The 13417-nt window shown below is 44.4% G+C and overlaps 1 protein-coding gene across 2 annotated transcripts in view; it reads left to right on the forward strand.

The window, feature by feature from the left end:
* Nwd1 (NACHT and WD repeat domain containing 1) overlaps window positions 1-13130 on the forward strand; it is a 140301-nt gene extending 127171 nt beyond the window's left edge. Inside the window, exons 14-18 of one of the 2 annotated variants that reach the window (XM_012950531.2) lie at window positions 2473-2627; window positions 5159-5435; window positions 7607-8157; window positions 10356-10461; window positions 12706-13130. In XM_012950531.2, coding sequence (XP_012805985.2) covers window positions 2473-2627; window positions 5159-5435; window positions 7607-8157; window positions 10356-10461; window positions 12706-13007 — 1391 coding nt within the window. In that variant the 3' untranslated portion in view covers window positions 13008-13130. The remainder of the gene's footprint in view (window positions 1-2472; window positions 2628-5158; window positions 5436-7606; window positions 8158-10355; window positions 10462-12705) is intronic. The other variant, XM_004665975.2, reaches the window with a different exon arrangement.
* Window positions 13131-13417: the final 287 nt, after the last annotated feature.

Consider the following 13417-nt stretch of genomic DNA (forward strand, 5'->3'; position numbering starts at 1 on the left):
TTTTGATTTCTTTGAGTATTGATAAAATCATTTTTTTTTAAATCTTTGTCAGGCATTTCATCTAAAACAGTCTCATTGGGGGGTCATTTTGATGGATTTATAATTTTTGTAGGATTATATTGTTGTGATTTTTTTGGTTTCCTGTATTATAATGTAGCAATTTTTGCATCCTGAGTTGATTCGATGCTCAGGTTTTCTAATTATCTACAGTGCTCTTAGACATGGAAATCCAACTTTGTATACCTTCAGGGTCACAGTTTAAGGTGCCCAGTATAGCTTTTGTACTCCACTGTAACCGCAGAAGTAATCTTAGGTGTTGAGTTTGTCTGCTATCCAAGTACTCTAGTGGGCTCAGTGGTGCAATTTACTGGCAAATTTTAAAATTCAATTGAGGAAAGGACACATTCAATAAAAACCAGCACAGAGCATGATAGTGTGGGGATTAAAACAAACAGACAACCTTATAAAGACAAAATCCCTAAGGGTGTGTGTTACTCTACACACTTAATCCTATTATCTGGGAGGTTGAGATTTTTGTTTTGAAATGGGTTCTAGGTCAGCCTGGGTCTGAATCAGACCCTGCCCCCAATAATGATAGAAGGAAAGGACAAAGGCCCTATGAATCTGAAAGCATCAAATTGTCAAGCCCCAATTACAGTTTAAGAATGGTAAAGCTAACCATAAATATCTAACCCACAATCTGCCCTGACACGGAAAGAGAGATTAGCACTTCCAGTGCAAGCCTATGTACCTGAATTTTTGTCAGTAAGTCTCATTACCTTTAGGGGTGGCTTCCAATTTCACTAATTCTAAATGCCCACCTTGATCCCTCTGTGTTGTGCTGTGGATGTGGTGTTCTGGTCAGCTGTGCTGGATGCCCTGCTGCCAGAAGCTGAATGAGTTCTCCAGAGGTTCGCAGTTCTGACGGCTGGGGGATGGGAGAATGCAGGAAGCCTGGAGTTGTACTGGAACTGCTCAGCTGCTCCTCGGCTGCTCCCTGCTGGCTTCCCTTCAGGTTTCTTGACTTTGCAAGGAGGCTGATGAGGTTGGAAAAATCGCTTGTTTGGTCTCTGCTCCTGAAGCTCAGGCTTGGGAGTAGATTGGAGCTGCAAGTGCCTCAGCAGGATTCTGGCCATTTTCTTCCTTTCTGGTAGATCTTGGTGTCTCCTACTTCTCCGCGGTGGCAGATAACCTATACACTTCGCTTTCAGAAGAAGAGTGTATTTTGCTGTTTTTGCATAAATCCCTCCCTAAGCTGGTTTGGCTTGACTCCTATGCCCCCATCTTACCCAGAAGATCAAACAAATTTTTATTCAGAATTGAATGTAAACTCACAACTTCCTGCACAAGGAGGGTCCCCAAAGGGGTTGCCCTGTTCTCATTTAGCACAGGCTGGATTCAAACTATGTAGCCAAGGATGACTCTGAACTCCTGATCCTCCTGTCTTGGCCTCTCCAGTGCTGAGATGGCAGGTGTACACCATCACACCTGCTTTTTTCTACTTCTGACAGTGTTCTTGTACTTGTCACCCTATAGATCCTGTCTCTACCTGTTTACATGGTACCTCCTTCCTCCCTCCTTCCTTCTGTCATAGACCTTTCTTCCTTTCTCCCTCCCTCCTACACAGTTTCTCTCCTTCCTTCCTTCTTTGCTTTGTCTCATCCTTCCTCCCTCTTCTTTCCTTCCCTATCACTACCCCTTCCTCCCTTCTTTCTCTGCTCCTTCTTCCCTTCCCCTTCCTCTCGCCCTTTCTCTACTTTCTTCCCTTCATCCTTCCTTACCTTTTATTCCATCTCCTCTCTTCCCTTCTGCTTTCTGCTTCCTTCCTTCGTTTCTCCCTTCTTTTCTCTCTCCTGTCCTCCCCCTCCCTGTTTTATCTGTCTGCTCCGTATGCACTTCTTTTTGCATTTCTGTGTCTACACGTTTGCATATGTGCTCATGCATTCCACGGTGTGTGCATGGAAGTCAGAGGACAACTTTCGGGACTGTCCCCACTGTCCCATTTACCTCCTTTGAAGCAGGGTTTCCCTCAGTCTCACTCTGATGATATGCTTTGTGATGCACTTACTGAGAGCTTCAGGAACTTCTCCTGTCTCCATGTACCATCTCACCATCAGAATACTGGGATTATAGAAGCCCACCACAGCATCTAGCTTCTTATGTGAGGTCTGCATATTGAACTTGGGTACTCAGACATAAGTGGTGAGTGCTTTATCCATGTGCCATGCCCCCAGGTCTCTACTCTGCATTTTAAGACCTTCTGCTTTCTCTGCTCTTTAGGAAATTAGCATGTTCTAAGAATAAAGCACCTCACAAGTTTCCCTAAGATTGATAACTGTCACTCCTTCTTACCCATCAGCTGTGGCACCACTTCTGCCTCCTTTGTCCCTTTATTACTTCCATTGAAGTACAGTAGGTGCTACAGAAGGTCTCTGTTGGCTTGGGAAGTATAACTGGGCCCTACCGTTGCAGGCTTTGGGAGATCTGTGCGGATATTCTTAGCCGACTCGCAGGGCTTCCACAAATTCATGGCCACAGATCTGCAGCATGAGGACGTGGTAGAGTCGGCGGTTTGGGGTCCTGAGAACAATGTGATCATCACTGGGTCCCGGGATGCACTCATTCAGGTGAGGCTAGATCCAATGCCCTGCCCTCTTCTCAGCCTGTGCAGCAGAATGCTGTAATTCCTTAGGCTCTTTTGTTTGTACCACACAGAAAGGTACCACAGTAAGTTCAGACCAAAATAGGGCAGCATGTTGGAAATTATTAAAATGTTCCATAAAGGAGGCAATGTTCACAACTGGACATGAAGAATCAGGAAGACTGTGGCCTTCAGAATGGAGCTCTATAGGGGAGGAAACTTAATGAGTTAAAAGTCATCAAAGGTGGTAAGAAAATCACATAGCTAGCACCAGTTCCCTAGTAACTTGTCTAATGAGCTCTCTTATAGTCTGAAGAGATTACTAAAATTCTCAGAGAGCTCATTTTTTACAGAATTTAAATATAAAGCAAGGTCTAGAGAAATGGCTTAGTGGTTAAGGCACTTGCCTGCAAAGCCAAAGGACCCAGGTTCAATTCCCCAGGACCCACATAAGCCAGATGCACAAGGTGGTAGATGCGTCTGGAGTTCATTTGCAATGGCTGGAGGCCCTGGAGCACCCATTTTACCTCTCTCTCTCTCTCTCATTCCCTCTCTCTCAAATAAATAGAAATAATAAAGCATTTTAAATATAAAGCAATATATGTGACATGCAACAGGTACTATTACATTTTCTGTACCACATTGGAATATGTGAGGCTGAGAACTTAAAGGTTTATCTAGCTGATAGTTTGGGGGGTGGGACATCCAAACATCTTGGGGCCAGCTCTGTTGAGGCCTCTGTCTACATCATATCATGGAAGATGGTTGGGAGTCTGTGAGAAAGGGAGAGATCATATGTAGGGACAGGAAAACAGAAAGGGAGAGGCCAATCTTGCTCATTTATCACAGCACCCTCTCCTGGGAACTAATGAGAATCCTATGAGAGCTACTTAATCCTTTCTCTTTTTTAATGTTTTTTTTTTTTGTTTTTTGATACACTGTCTCATGTAACCCAAGCTGGTCTCAAACTTACTAAGTAGCCAAGGCTGACCTTGAACTCCTGATCTTCCTACTTCATCTCCTGAGTTCTGAGATGAGAGGCGTGCACCTGAGTACCCTATCTGAGGACAGCATGCCAAGTAACTCCATCACACACTACTAGGCTCCATCTCTTAAGGGTCCTGGGACCACTCACATCATACCTGGGACCAAGTATCCAACACATATATCCCTTGGGAAAGAGACAACAACATATCCATGGCTATAAAGTCAGGCGTAGTAACACATGTCTGTTATACCAGCTTATGGGAGGTAGATGCAGTTGGATCTCCTAGGGGTTAATGCCATGCTTAGCTAAATTTGAGTCAGCCTGGGATACATGACAAACAACAATAAAAAATAGAAAAATAAAAATAAAAAGTAGGCCATCCAAAAATACATATCTATGAATTATGAATTGATGAACATGACATGTTTTTGTGATAACATTTTAATGAAACCAAAGAAAAAGTATGAATATATGAAAATATACATTCATTGTGGCATTTTTTTCAAAGTGGTTTACAGAGACAGCTAAACTGTCTCATTTGATTCTGAATTCTCACAGTTGTTATGACATCACACATCATACAGCTTATGGAAAATTCTATTGTTTACTCATGCAAAGAACACCACAGGAAAGACTATCTTAGAATTATTATAAAAATAGGGCTGGGAAGGTGGCTCAGTTGGCAAAGCTTCTGCTTTGCAAGCAAGATGACCTGAATTCATATCCCAGCACTCACATCCAGTGTTGGGTATGGTGGCACACACTTGTAATCCTAGCCCTCAGGAGGTGGGCACAAGTGATCCCTGAGGAAGCTGTCTAGCTAGACTAGCTGATTCCACAAGCTCTGGGTTCATTGAGAGACCTGGTCTCAATAATAAGGTGGAGAGCAATTGAGGGAGACTCCCGACTTCAGCCTCCACATTCATGTGCACACATGTGCATACACACACATGCACATCACACATATACACACAAGGTCTGAGGTGACCCGGGGAGATGCTTCAGTGGTCAAAGCACTTGCAGTATGAGAGTGAGTACCTGAGTTTGGAGCCTCAGTGTCCATGTAAAAGCTGGATGCAATAGTGTCTATCTATAATCCCAGCCTTCATATGGTGGGAAGGGAGCAGAGACAAGAGAATCCTGGGTGCTTGCAGGCCAGCTAGCATGGTGTATGCAATGGAGAACAACAGAGGCCCTTCCTCAAACAAGGTAGAAGTGAAGGCCAGCCATCACTTGAGGTGGTCCTCTGACCTCTACATGTGCTGTCTGGCATACACATGCCCATACTCACAGACACGTGAACATGTGCATGCAAACATCCAGATTAAGTAAAATTGGAAACACCCTTTATGACTTGCTATGGGTGCCGAAAGATAAGGTATAGGAAGGTTTAAGGGCTTGGCAAGATGTGAGAACCTCTGAATCACAGCCTAAATGTTCAACTTAGGTGGATAAATGGATTTACATGTTTCCCATGTGCAGTGGTCTAAAAAAGGACTCAGACAAGTCCCACTGTTCTCTACCCTCAGGTGTGGAGTCTGTCAGAACAGGGGACCCTTCTGGATGTCCTGGAAGGTGTTGGGGGCCCTGTAAGTCTGCTAACACGGGGTGGGACTTTGATGGCATCTGCATCCTGGAAGTCTTCATCTTTCAAAGTCTGGGATCTCAGCTACATTCAGAAGCCTCGGCCTTCTACTCCATTTCTGGATCGGACTGGCCTCACAGCAGTGTCCCACAATGGAAGCTATGTCTATTTCCCCAAAAGTGGGGACAAAACCAAAGTCACAATTTGGAATGTGGTAGAAGGTTTGTAAGAGATGAATACAGTTGTCTATGTGGGTAAGAATGGAAGCCCTGCCTTAGCAGAGGCTGGTAGGATGTGTCTCATGTTTAATCACAAACACTCATGGTTCTAGAGGCTAGAAGTGCTGGCTCACCTGAGGTCTGGTGAGGTCTCACTTCCAGATGCATACATGATATCCTTTTCCTGTATCCTCATAGGATTGGACCGAAGGCAGCTCTTGGGAGTGTTTTTATTTTATTTATCTATTTTTGGTTTTTTGAAGTAGAGAGAGAGAGAATGGGCACACCAGGACCTCTGGCCACTGTAAACAAACTCCAGATGCATCTGACTTAACATGAGTACTGGGGAACCAAACCCAGGCTATCAGCCTTTGTAAGCAAGTTCCTTTAACCACTGAGAAATCTCTAGCCCCAGGAGTGTTTTGTTTTCTTTTTTCTTTCTTTCTTTTTTTTTTTTGGTTGTTCGAGGTAGGGTCTCACTCTAGCCCAGGCTGACCTGGAATTCACTATGGAGTCTCAGGGTGGCCTTGAACTCATGGCAATCCTCCTACCTCTGTCTCCTGAGTGCTGGGATTAAAGGCATGCACCACCATGCCTAGCTATTTTTTTTTAATAAAGGCACTAGCCAGGCATGGTGGCGCATGCCTTTAATCTCAGCACTGGGAGATAAAGGTAAGAGGATCATTGTGAGTATAAAGTCAGCCTGAGACTACGTAGTGACTTTTCCAGGTCAGCCTGGGCTAGAGTGAGACCCTACTTCAATAAATAAATAAGTTAATTAATTTTTAAAAATACTGAGGTAGGAGGATCACCATGAGTTTGAGGCCAGCCTGAAACTACATAGTGAATTCAGGGTTAGTCTGGGCTAGAGGGAGACTAACTAAAAAAAGAAGAAGGCAGCACTAATCCCTTTCCTGAGGATTCTATCTTTGTAACCTAATCACCTCCCAAGACCCCACTCCCCAATATGATCACATTGAAGATGAAGTTTCAACATCTGAATTTGGTTGGGGGGGGGGCACAAAATTCAGTCCATAACAATCAAGCTAGCTAGCTAGCTTGCTTGCTTGCTTGCTTGCTTGCTTTCTTTCTTTCTTTCTTTCTTTCTTTCTTTCTTTCTTTCTTTCTTTCTTTCTTTCTTTTTTTTTTGGTAGGGTCTCACTATAGCCCAGGCTGACCTGGAACTCACTTTGTAGTTCCAGGCTGGCCTCAAACTCACAGTGATCCATCCTACCTCTACTAGGATTAAAGGCATGTGCCACCATGCCTGGCGGCAGTCAGGGTTTCTAAAGGACAAGTCCGTGATAATGTAAGAGAGGTCACGTAAGACCTCAGACTCTGAGAAGGGTTTGACTGATTCTCTGAGGGACATGGAATGCCCATTAAAGGGTTAAATAGGGCACTGAGGTGATATGATCTTCACTTTAAATAGCTCAGACTAGAAGTTGTGTTGGTAGTATTTGCCTGAAATTCTAGGTACTTGGGAGACTGAGGCAAGAGACCAGACTGGACAACTTAGGCAGAGCCTGTGTCCCATGATCTTCCTGAGGAGTCTATTTTATTCACCCCAGACAGAGCACACCATGACAAATTAAAGAAAGGACTCTGTGCAAGCCCAGCATGGTGAACCAATAGGTTTCTAGGGGTTACTTAACGAAGATGGGCAGACTCACAAAAGCTGCATCCTTGGAACTCCCTGCCCAAGTTTCAGGCAGCTCCACCAGAGAATCTCCTTCTCCCAGCAATTGCTGACTGCTTCGGTAACCTTAGTGAAGAGTCCTCATGGGTCTTGTTTCTGTGTTTCATAAGGCTGGGAGCCTCCATCTGGAGGGAACAGCTATATAATGCCCTGTCTCAAAATAAAATTCATACAAGAGCCAGTATGTTACCAGTGGTGAGACATGGCTGAGGAGAATGGAAAGAGGCTCCACCCTTGCATTTACATGTGTGTGTGTGAGGCCCTAGTCAGCCCCCTAATGTCTGCTGAGCATGCAAGAGGCCCTGGGTTCCCAGGGCCTCCTGGAGGCCCCTGGTTTCTATCCTCACCTTGGTAGTAGAGTGGTGTAATCAGGAAAACTTACACTAACCAGGTTGAATTTCATGGGTCAGGATGCTTTAAAATAACAAATCTAGGTGCCTCTGTCACTCACTGTTGGTGTCTTCGCCTGTGGCAGGTGAGGAGCAAGAGACCCTGGACACCTCCAGTGAAGTCAGATGTCTGGAGATAGCTGAGCAAGCCAAGCTCCTTTTCACAGGCCTTGTTTCAGGGATCGTCCTTGTGTTCCCCCTGGATTCCAGGCAAGATGTACTGTGCATCCCCCCTCCTGAAGTTTGGAAAGCCATCAATTGCATGTCCTTGAGCAAGAGTGAGGACCATCTGGCCATTGCCTATGACAACATCGTCCTGGTGCTGGACATCAGCCCTGGAGACCCCTGTCCTGTCATCGAGGGGCCAACATATACCTTTTATACCCAGCTGCCAGAGACCATAGCCAGCGTAGCCATTCTGGCTGACTACCGAGTAGTTTATGGCATGACTAACGGTGACCTCTTTCTTTATGAGTGTGTCAACTCCAAAGTGTTCCCTTTGGAGGCACACAGGGGCAGGGTGACGTGTGTGGAGGTCAGCCACAAGGAGGAGCTGGCGGTCAGCGGATCTGAGGATACTCTGCTCTGTCTCTGGGACCTGCAGGCTTGCAAGTGGAAATTAGAGATGAGCTATACGGTGGGTGGCCCACTACATGTCTTGTTAGGTCTTGGCTTTAGAATGCAGAGAAACAGCTGACACTTATTAAGCACATACCTTGTGTCACTGACCAGGACAAGGGCTGTGGAAGAAGGCAGGGGAGGCACTTGCCTCATGAGCAAAACTTGAGAGGGTGTCAGAAAACTCAGCAATCAATCTGGATGTGGTGGTACATGCCTGTGATTCAGGAGGCTAAGGCAGGAGGATCACATGTTTGAGACCAGCCTGTGCTAAGTAGTGATGAGTTCAAGGTCAGCTTGGAATATAGAGTAAGACACTGTCTCCAACAAATGAGCAAAAACAAAACAAATTTAAAGGCACATCAGCATGCACACTTATAAACAAGAACACACACACACACACACACACCTAAAAATAAAACAGGGAGCCTGGGAAATGACTCAGTAGCTAAAGGCACTTACGTGCAAAACATACCAGCCCAGATTCAAGCTAGCCATGAAAAGTGGCTCAAGCATCTGGCGTTCCTTTGTAGCAGCAAGAAGACCTAGCACACCCATACACACAAGCATACACACACACATGCAAATGAATTAAAAAATTTAAAAATACAGATTGAGTGTTCCTTATCCAAAATGCTTGAGACCAGAAGTGTTTCCAATTTTGGAATATTTGGATATGCATAACAAGATATATTGGGGATGGAACAAGTCCAAGCAGGAAGTTTATGTATGTTTCATATACACACTGTACACATGAAGAACAATTGTATCATATTTTACGTATTTTGTACATGAAACCACATTTCATGGTATGAAGTTTTCCACTTGTGACTTCATGTTAGTGCTGTTAAAAGTTTGGAATTTTACATTTCAGATTTTCTGTTGTTATTTTTTCGAGATAGGATCTCTCTAGCTCAGGCTGACCTGGAATTCACTTTGTACTCCCAGGCTGGCCTCAAACTCACAGCAATCCTACCTCTGCCTCCTAAGTGCTGGGATTAAAGGTGTGTGCCACCATGCCTGACAGTTCAGATATTTTTGCCCTTTTCCCATCTTAGTGTTTAACCTGGGGCCTTGTAATGCATTTAATTGCTTGTTAATTTGTTTTTCTTTTTGAATATTTTATTTTTATTTATTTATTTGATAGAGAAAGATGGATAGAGAGAGAGAATGGGCACATCAGGGCCTCCAGCCACTGCAAACAAACTTCAGACATGTGCACCCCTTTTTGCATCTGGCTGATGTGGGTTCTGGGGAATTAAACCAGGGTCCTTTGGCTTTGCAGGCAAATGTCTTAACTGCTAAGCCATCCATCCAGCCCCATTTGTATTTATTTTGAGATAGGGAATCATGGAGCTCAGGCTAGCCTTGAACTTGAGCCATAGAAGATCTCGAACTTCAAATCCCACCTCCACCTCCTGAGTGCTGGGATGACAGGCATTCACTCTGTAATGTTTTCAGCATATAGCTTTTCACCCAGTACAACAAACATGTTTATAAAAAAGATCATTTATGCAATTGAATTCACAAGGCATGATGGTGCATACCTGTTATCCCGGTACTCAGAAGGCCGGGGCAGGAGGAGTAGGAGTTCAAGTCCAGCCTGGGATACGGAGTGGGACCCTGTTTCAAAATAACTAAGAGAAATTGGATCTCATTTTCACTTTCTAATGCAAAATATCCCCAAACCTCTCAACTCAGCCTCTATGAAGACATATCTTGGTCCTTAGAAAGTCTTATCCACACATCTCTTTGGGTTTTCCTTTGATCCTTCCCTCCTAGAGTGTTTCCAAACCTGACTACTTGGGGGTTGGTCCAGGTGTCTCTTAGTTTGGAACGAGGGTCATATGATATATTACTTTTCTCATTGCTAGAATCAAACCTGACAAGAAGCAACTTAAGGGAGGAAGGGTTTACTTTGGCCTAAATTTGAGGAGATATAGTCCATCATGGTGGAGAAGATATAGTAACAGGCAATTCTATGGTGTTGGGAGTGTGCAGCTGTGACTCCTCACCTCACATTTTGGCAGAACAGGAAGCAGAGAGCAGATAGGAAATCAGGCCCAGCTATAAATACTTCCTTCAGCAAGGCCCCAACTCCTGAAGGTTCCAGACCTTTTAGAATACTGCTCCCAGCTAGGGAGTTCAAACACATGATTTTGGGGACTGTTCCCGACTAAACCACATAATACATGGTATGTGGTCTGTTTTCAACAGAGTTCCTACTGTACAGGGGTACAGTGTGCTTGCTTCTCCAAGGATGACAAGTATGTGTTTGCAGGCTTAAAGGACCGGTCTGTAATTGTGTGGAGCACTCTGGATGGTGAGTTTTGGGGTTTTTTGCTTGTTTGTTTGTTTGTTTTGAGATAGGGTCTTGCTCTAGCCCAAGCTGACCTGGAATTCACAATGTAGTCTCAGGGTGGCCTTAAACTCACAGCAATCCTCCTACTTCTGCCTCCCAAGTATCACCATGCTCCTAAACTGAATTTTTAAAAATATTTATTTATTGGGCTGGAAAGATGGCTTAGCAGTTAAGGCACTTGCCTGCAAAGCCTAAGGACTCAGGTTCAATTCCCCAGTACCACTTAAGCCAGATTAACATGGTGGTATATATGTCTGGAGTTCATTTGCAGTGGCTATAGGCCATTGTGCCCCCATTTTCCCTCTCTCTTTCTCTAATAAATAAACAACAAAGTATTTTTTTAAATCAGTTTAGAGGGAGCTGGGAGAATTGGTCAGTGGTTATATGTGCTTGCTTGCAAAGCCTGATGGTCCAGGTTCAATTCTCAAGTACCCCTATAAAGCCAGATGCACAAAGTGGTGCATGTATCTGGAGTTATTTTGCATCAATAGGCTCTGGTTTGCCCATTGATAATTAATTCTCTCACTCTCTCCAGCAAATAAACAAATACAAATCAGTTTGAGGGATCAAGGCTTTAGTTCAACGTGCAGTTCCAGGTTACAGTATATCACGGCAGGGAAGGCAAGGCAGCAGAATCTTGAAGCAGCGCGGGTGACATTCAGCCCACAGTGAGAAGGCGGAGTAATGAGTGCCAGTGCTGAGCCACCGCTCTCTTTTTATGTAATCCAGGACCTAGATCCATGGATTGGTGACGCCCACACTTAAGGTGGGTCTTCCCCCCTCAATTAACCTAATCAAGATAATCTCCCACACATATGCCCAGAGGCTAACATGTCCAAATAATCCTCCTCAGGTGGTTTTAGGTCCTGTCAAGTTGACAATCTATGTAAACCATCACAGAGGTGATATAGATGTCCTAATTAAAACTGTATACACAATAGCCACTTATTCTCAGTACTTCCTCAGCTATGCATCTCTGCATTAACTTGTGCCTGCTGTAAAAAAAAAAAGGGGGGGCCTTCTGTCTGTGGATATAAATATAAGTGTTTAGAAGGCAATTTGATAATTTAGTCTAACAACAGTAGTAGCTCTCCCTTTAGGACCTGTGACATCTCTAGCCACAGGCTTTTGACCAGATTTACAGGCCAGCAAGTGCCATTTCTAACCTTGTTTGATGTGCCGCAGCCTGGGGCACTGAGCAGCGACTCTCTACAGTCTCAGGTGCAGCATTCTGGTATGTTGCCGTTGCAACTGTAGTATCATACACTGTAGCAAACACTGTAGCCAAAAAGAAGAAAAAAGCTGATATCTGAAGATTGTGACCTTGACAGCCCATCTTGACTAGGTCCAAAACTTCCTGTCTCTTTTCCCACTTCTCCTCCAACAATAATAGTATTTAACCACACTCTCTAAGCACCTGCTATGCATTATGACTTTAACTCTTCAAAGATTTTATTTGACAAATAGGTTCTGCTATCATTTTCATCTTGCAGATGAAGTGAAAAAGACTGAGAGATTAAATGTCATGTTTGGAATTTGACCTTCCTATAGCTAACCTTAAGATGTGTAGAATTTGGTGCCTATAGTCCAGTTTTATTTGTTATTGTTTTGACAATTTTGTACGTTTCATTTCCTATTACCCTTTCTTGACTCCCTCCCACTCCTTCTACCCCCTTCCTCTTCCTAACTAGTCTCAATCCTACTTTCATATGTGTTTTTTTTTTTTCAGTGACTCCATGAGTTTAATTAAGGTTAAATACATGGGTGAAGGTTATTCACAAGAGCATGGGCAAATTACCAGTGGCTACATTACTAAAAAGAAAAAAAAAAAAGTCTTTCCCTCCCTCCACAACCCTTAACTGACAATAGCTCCTTACAGAGATGTGGTGCCTCATAGAAACTGCCCATATAGAGGCGTGGCTTTGTGAGCCCCTCCCCCTACCAACTGTTAGTTGCTTATATAGACCCTCAGGAAGGGTTGGGCCTGTGAAGCCCTCCCCCTAACAACTGCTTAGTTCCGGTAGAGCCTCAGGAAGGAGTGGGACCTTGTGAGTTTCTTCCCCTAGCAACCTTTAACTGCCTATAGATCCTCAGGAGCAGGTGAAGCCTTGTTATTCCCTGACCCACCTGTGATGGAATGCTGATGGGTCTAATCTCATACAGATTTGGTTTTCTTATTTGTGCTCTGCCCTTCAACCCCCACAGGGACTCTGCTAGCTGTCCAGTTTGTCCATGCAATGGTGAACAGAATCATCGCTACATCCAATGGCTTTATGGCCCCCACAAGCCATGGCTATCTTATCCGAGAGCGCTTCCAATACCCATCTGCAAGAACCTCCCAGCAGGACCCTCTCAAAAACTTCAAGAAGGCAGTATGGCTGATCAAGACCAGGCAAAAAGAAGAGCTGGCTGCAGCAGCAGAAGCATCTCAAGACTCAGGATCAGGAACTATGCAGGGCAGTGAATCAAAATCAAACAAACGGTCACAAGTCTGCCTGCTGGTGTGAACCTCCATGGGGCTGAGGCTCTACTTAGCCCTAAGCCATCTGGTGGAGCTAAGAGACCAGTGGCCACCTGGGCCCAAGGCCTCACTCTTCCCATCCTTCCACTCTTCCTTCCTCTTTTTCGGTTCCTTCTCAGACCCTTCTCTTCAAGTTAGCAACATGATGGCCAATATGCCTCCATCTCCAAGTTCAGTAGAAAATATCACTTCCTGGGGCTGGGGAGATGCTCAGTAGGTAAAAAGTACTTGTTTGCAAGCATGAGTTTGGAGCCCCAGAACCCACATAAAAGCCAGGCACTGTCGCAAAAGTGTCTGTAATCCCTGCATGCTTATCGAAAGTTGGAAGGTTGGGACAGGAGAAACTACAAGAAGCTTATGGGTCAGATAGCATGACACAATAGTAAGCAAGAGATA

The sequence above is a fragment of the Jaculus jaculus genome, chromosome 1 (assembly GCF_020740685.1).
Source record: "Jaculus jaculus isolate mJacJac1 chromosome 1, mJacJac1.mat.Y.cur, whole genome shotgun sequence".
Classification (NCBI taxonomy): domain Eukaryota; kingdom Metazoa; phylum Chordata; class Mammalia; order Rodentia; family Dipodidae; genus Jaculus; species Jaculus jaculus.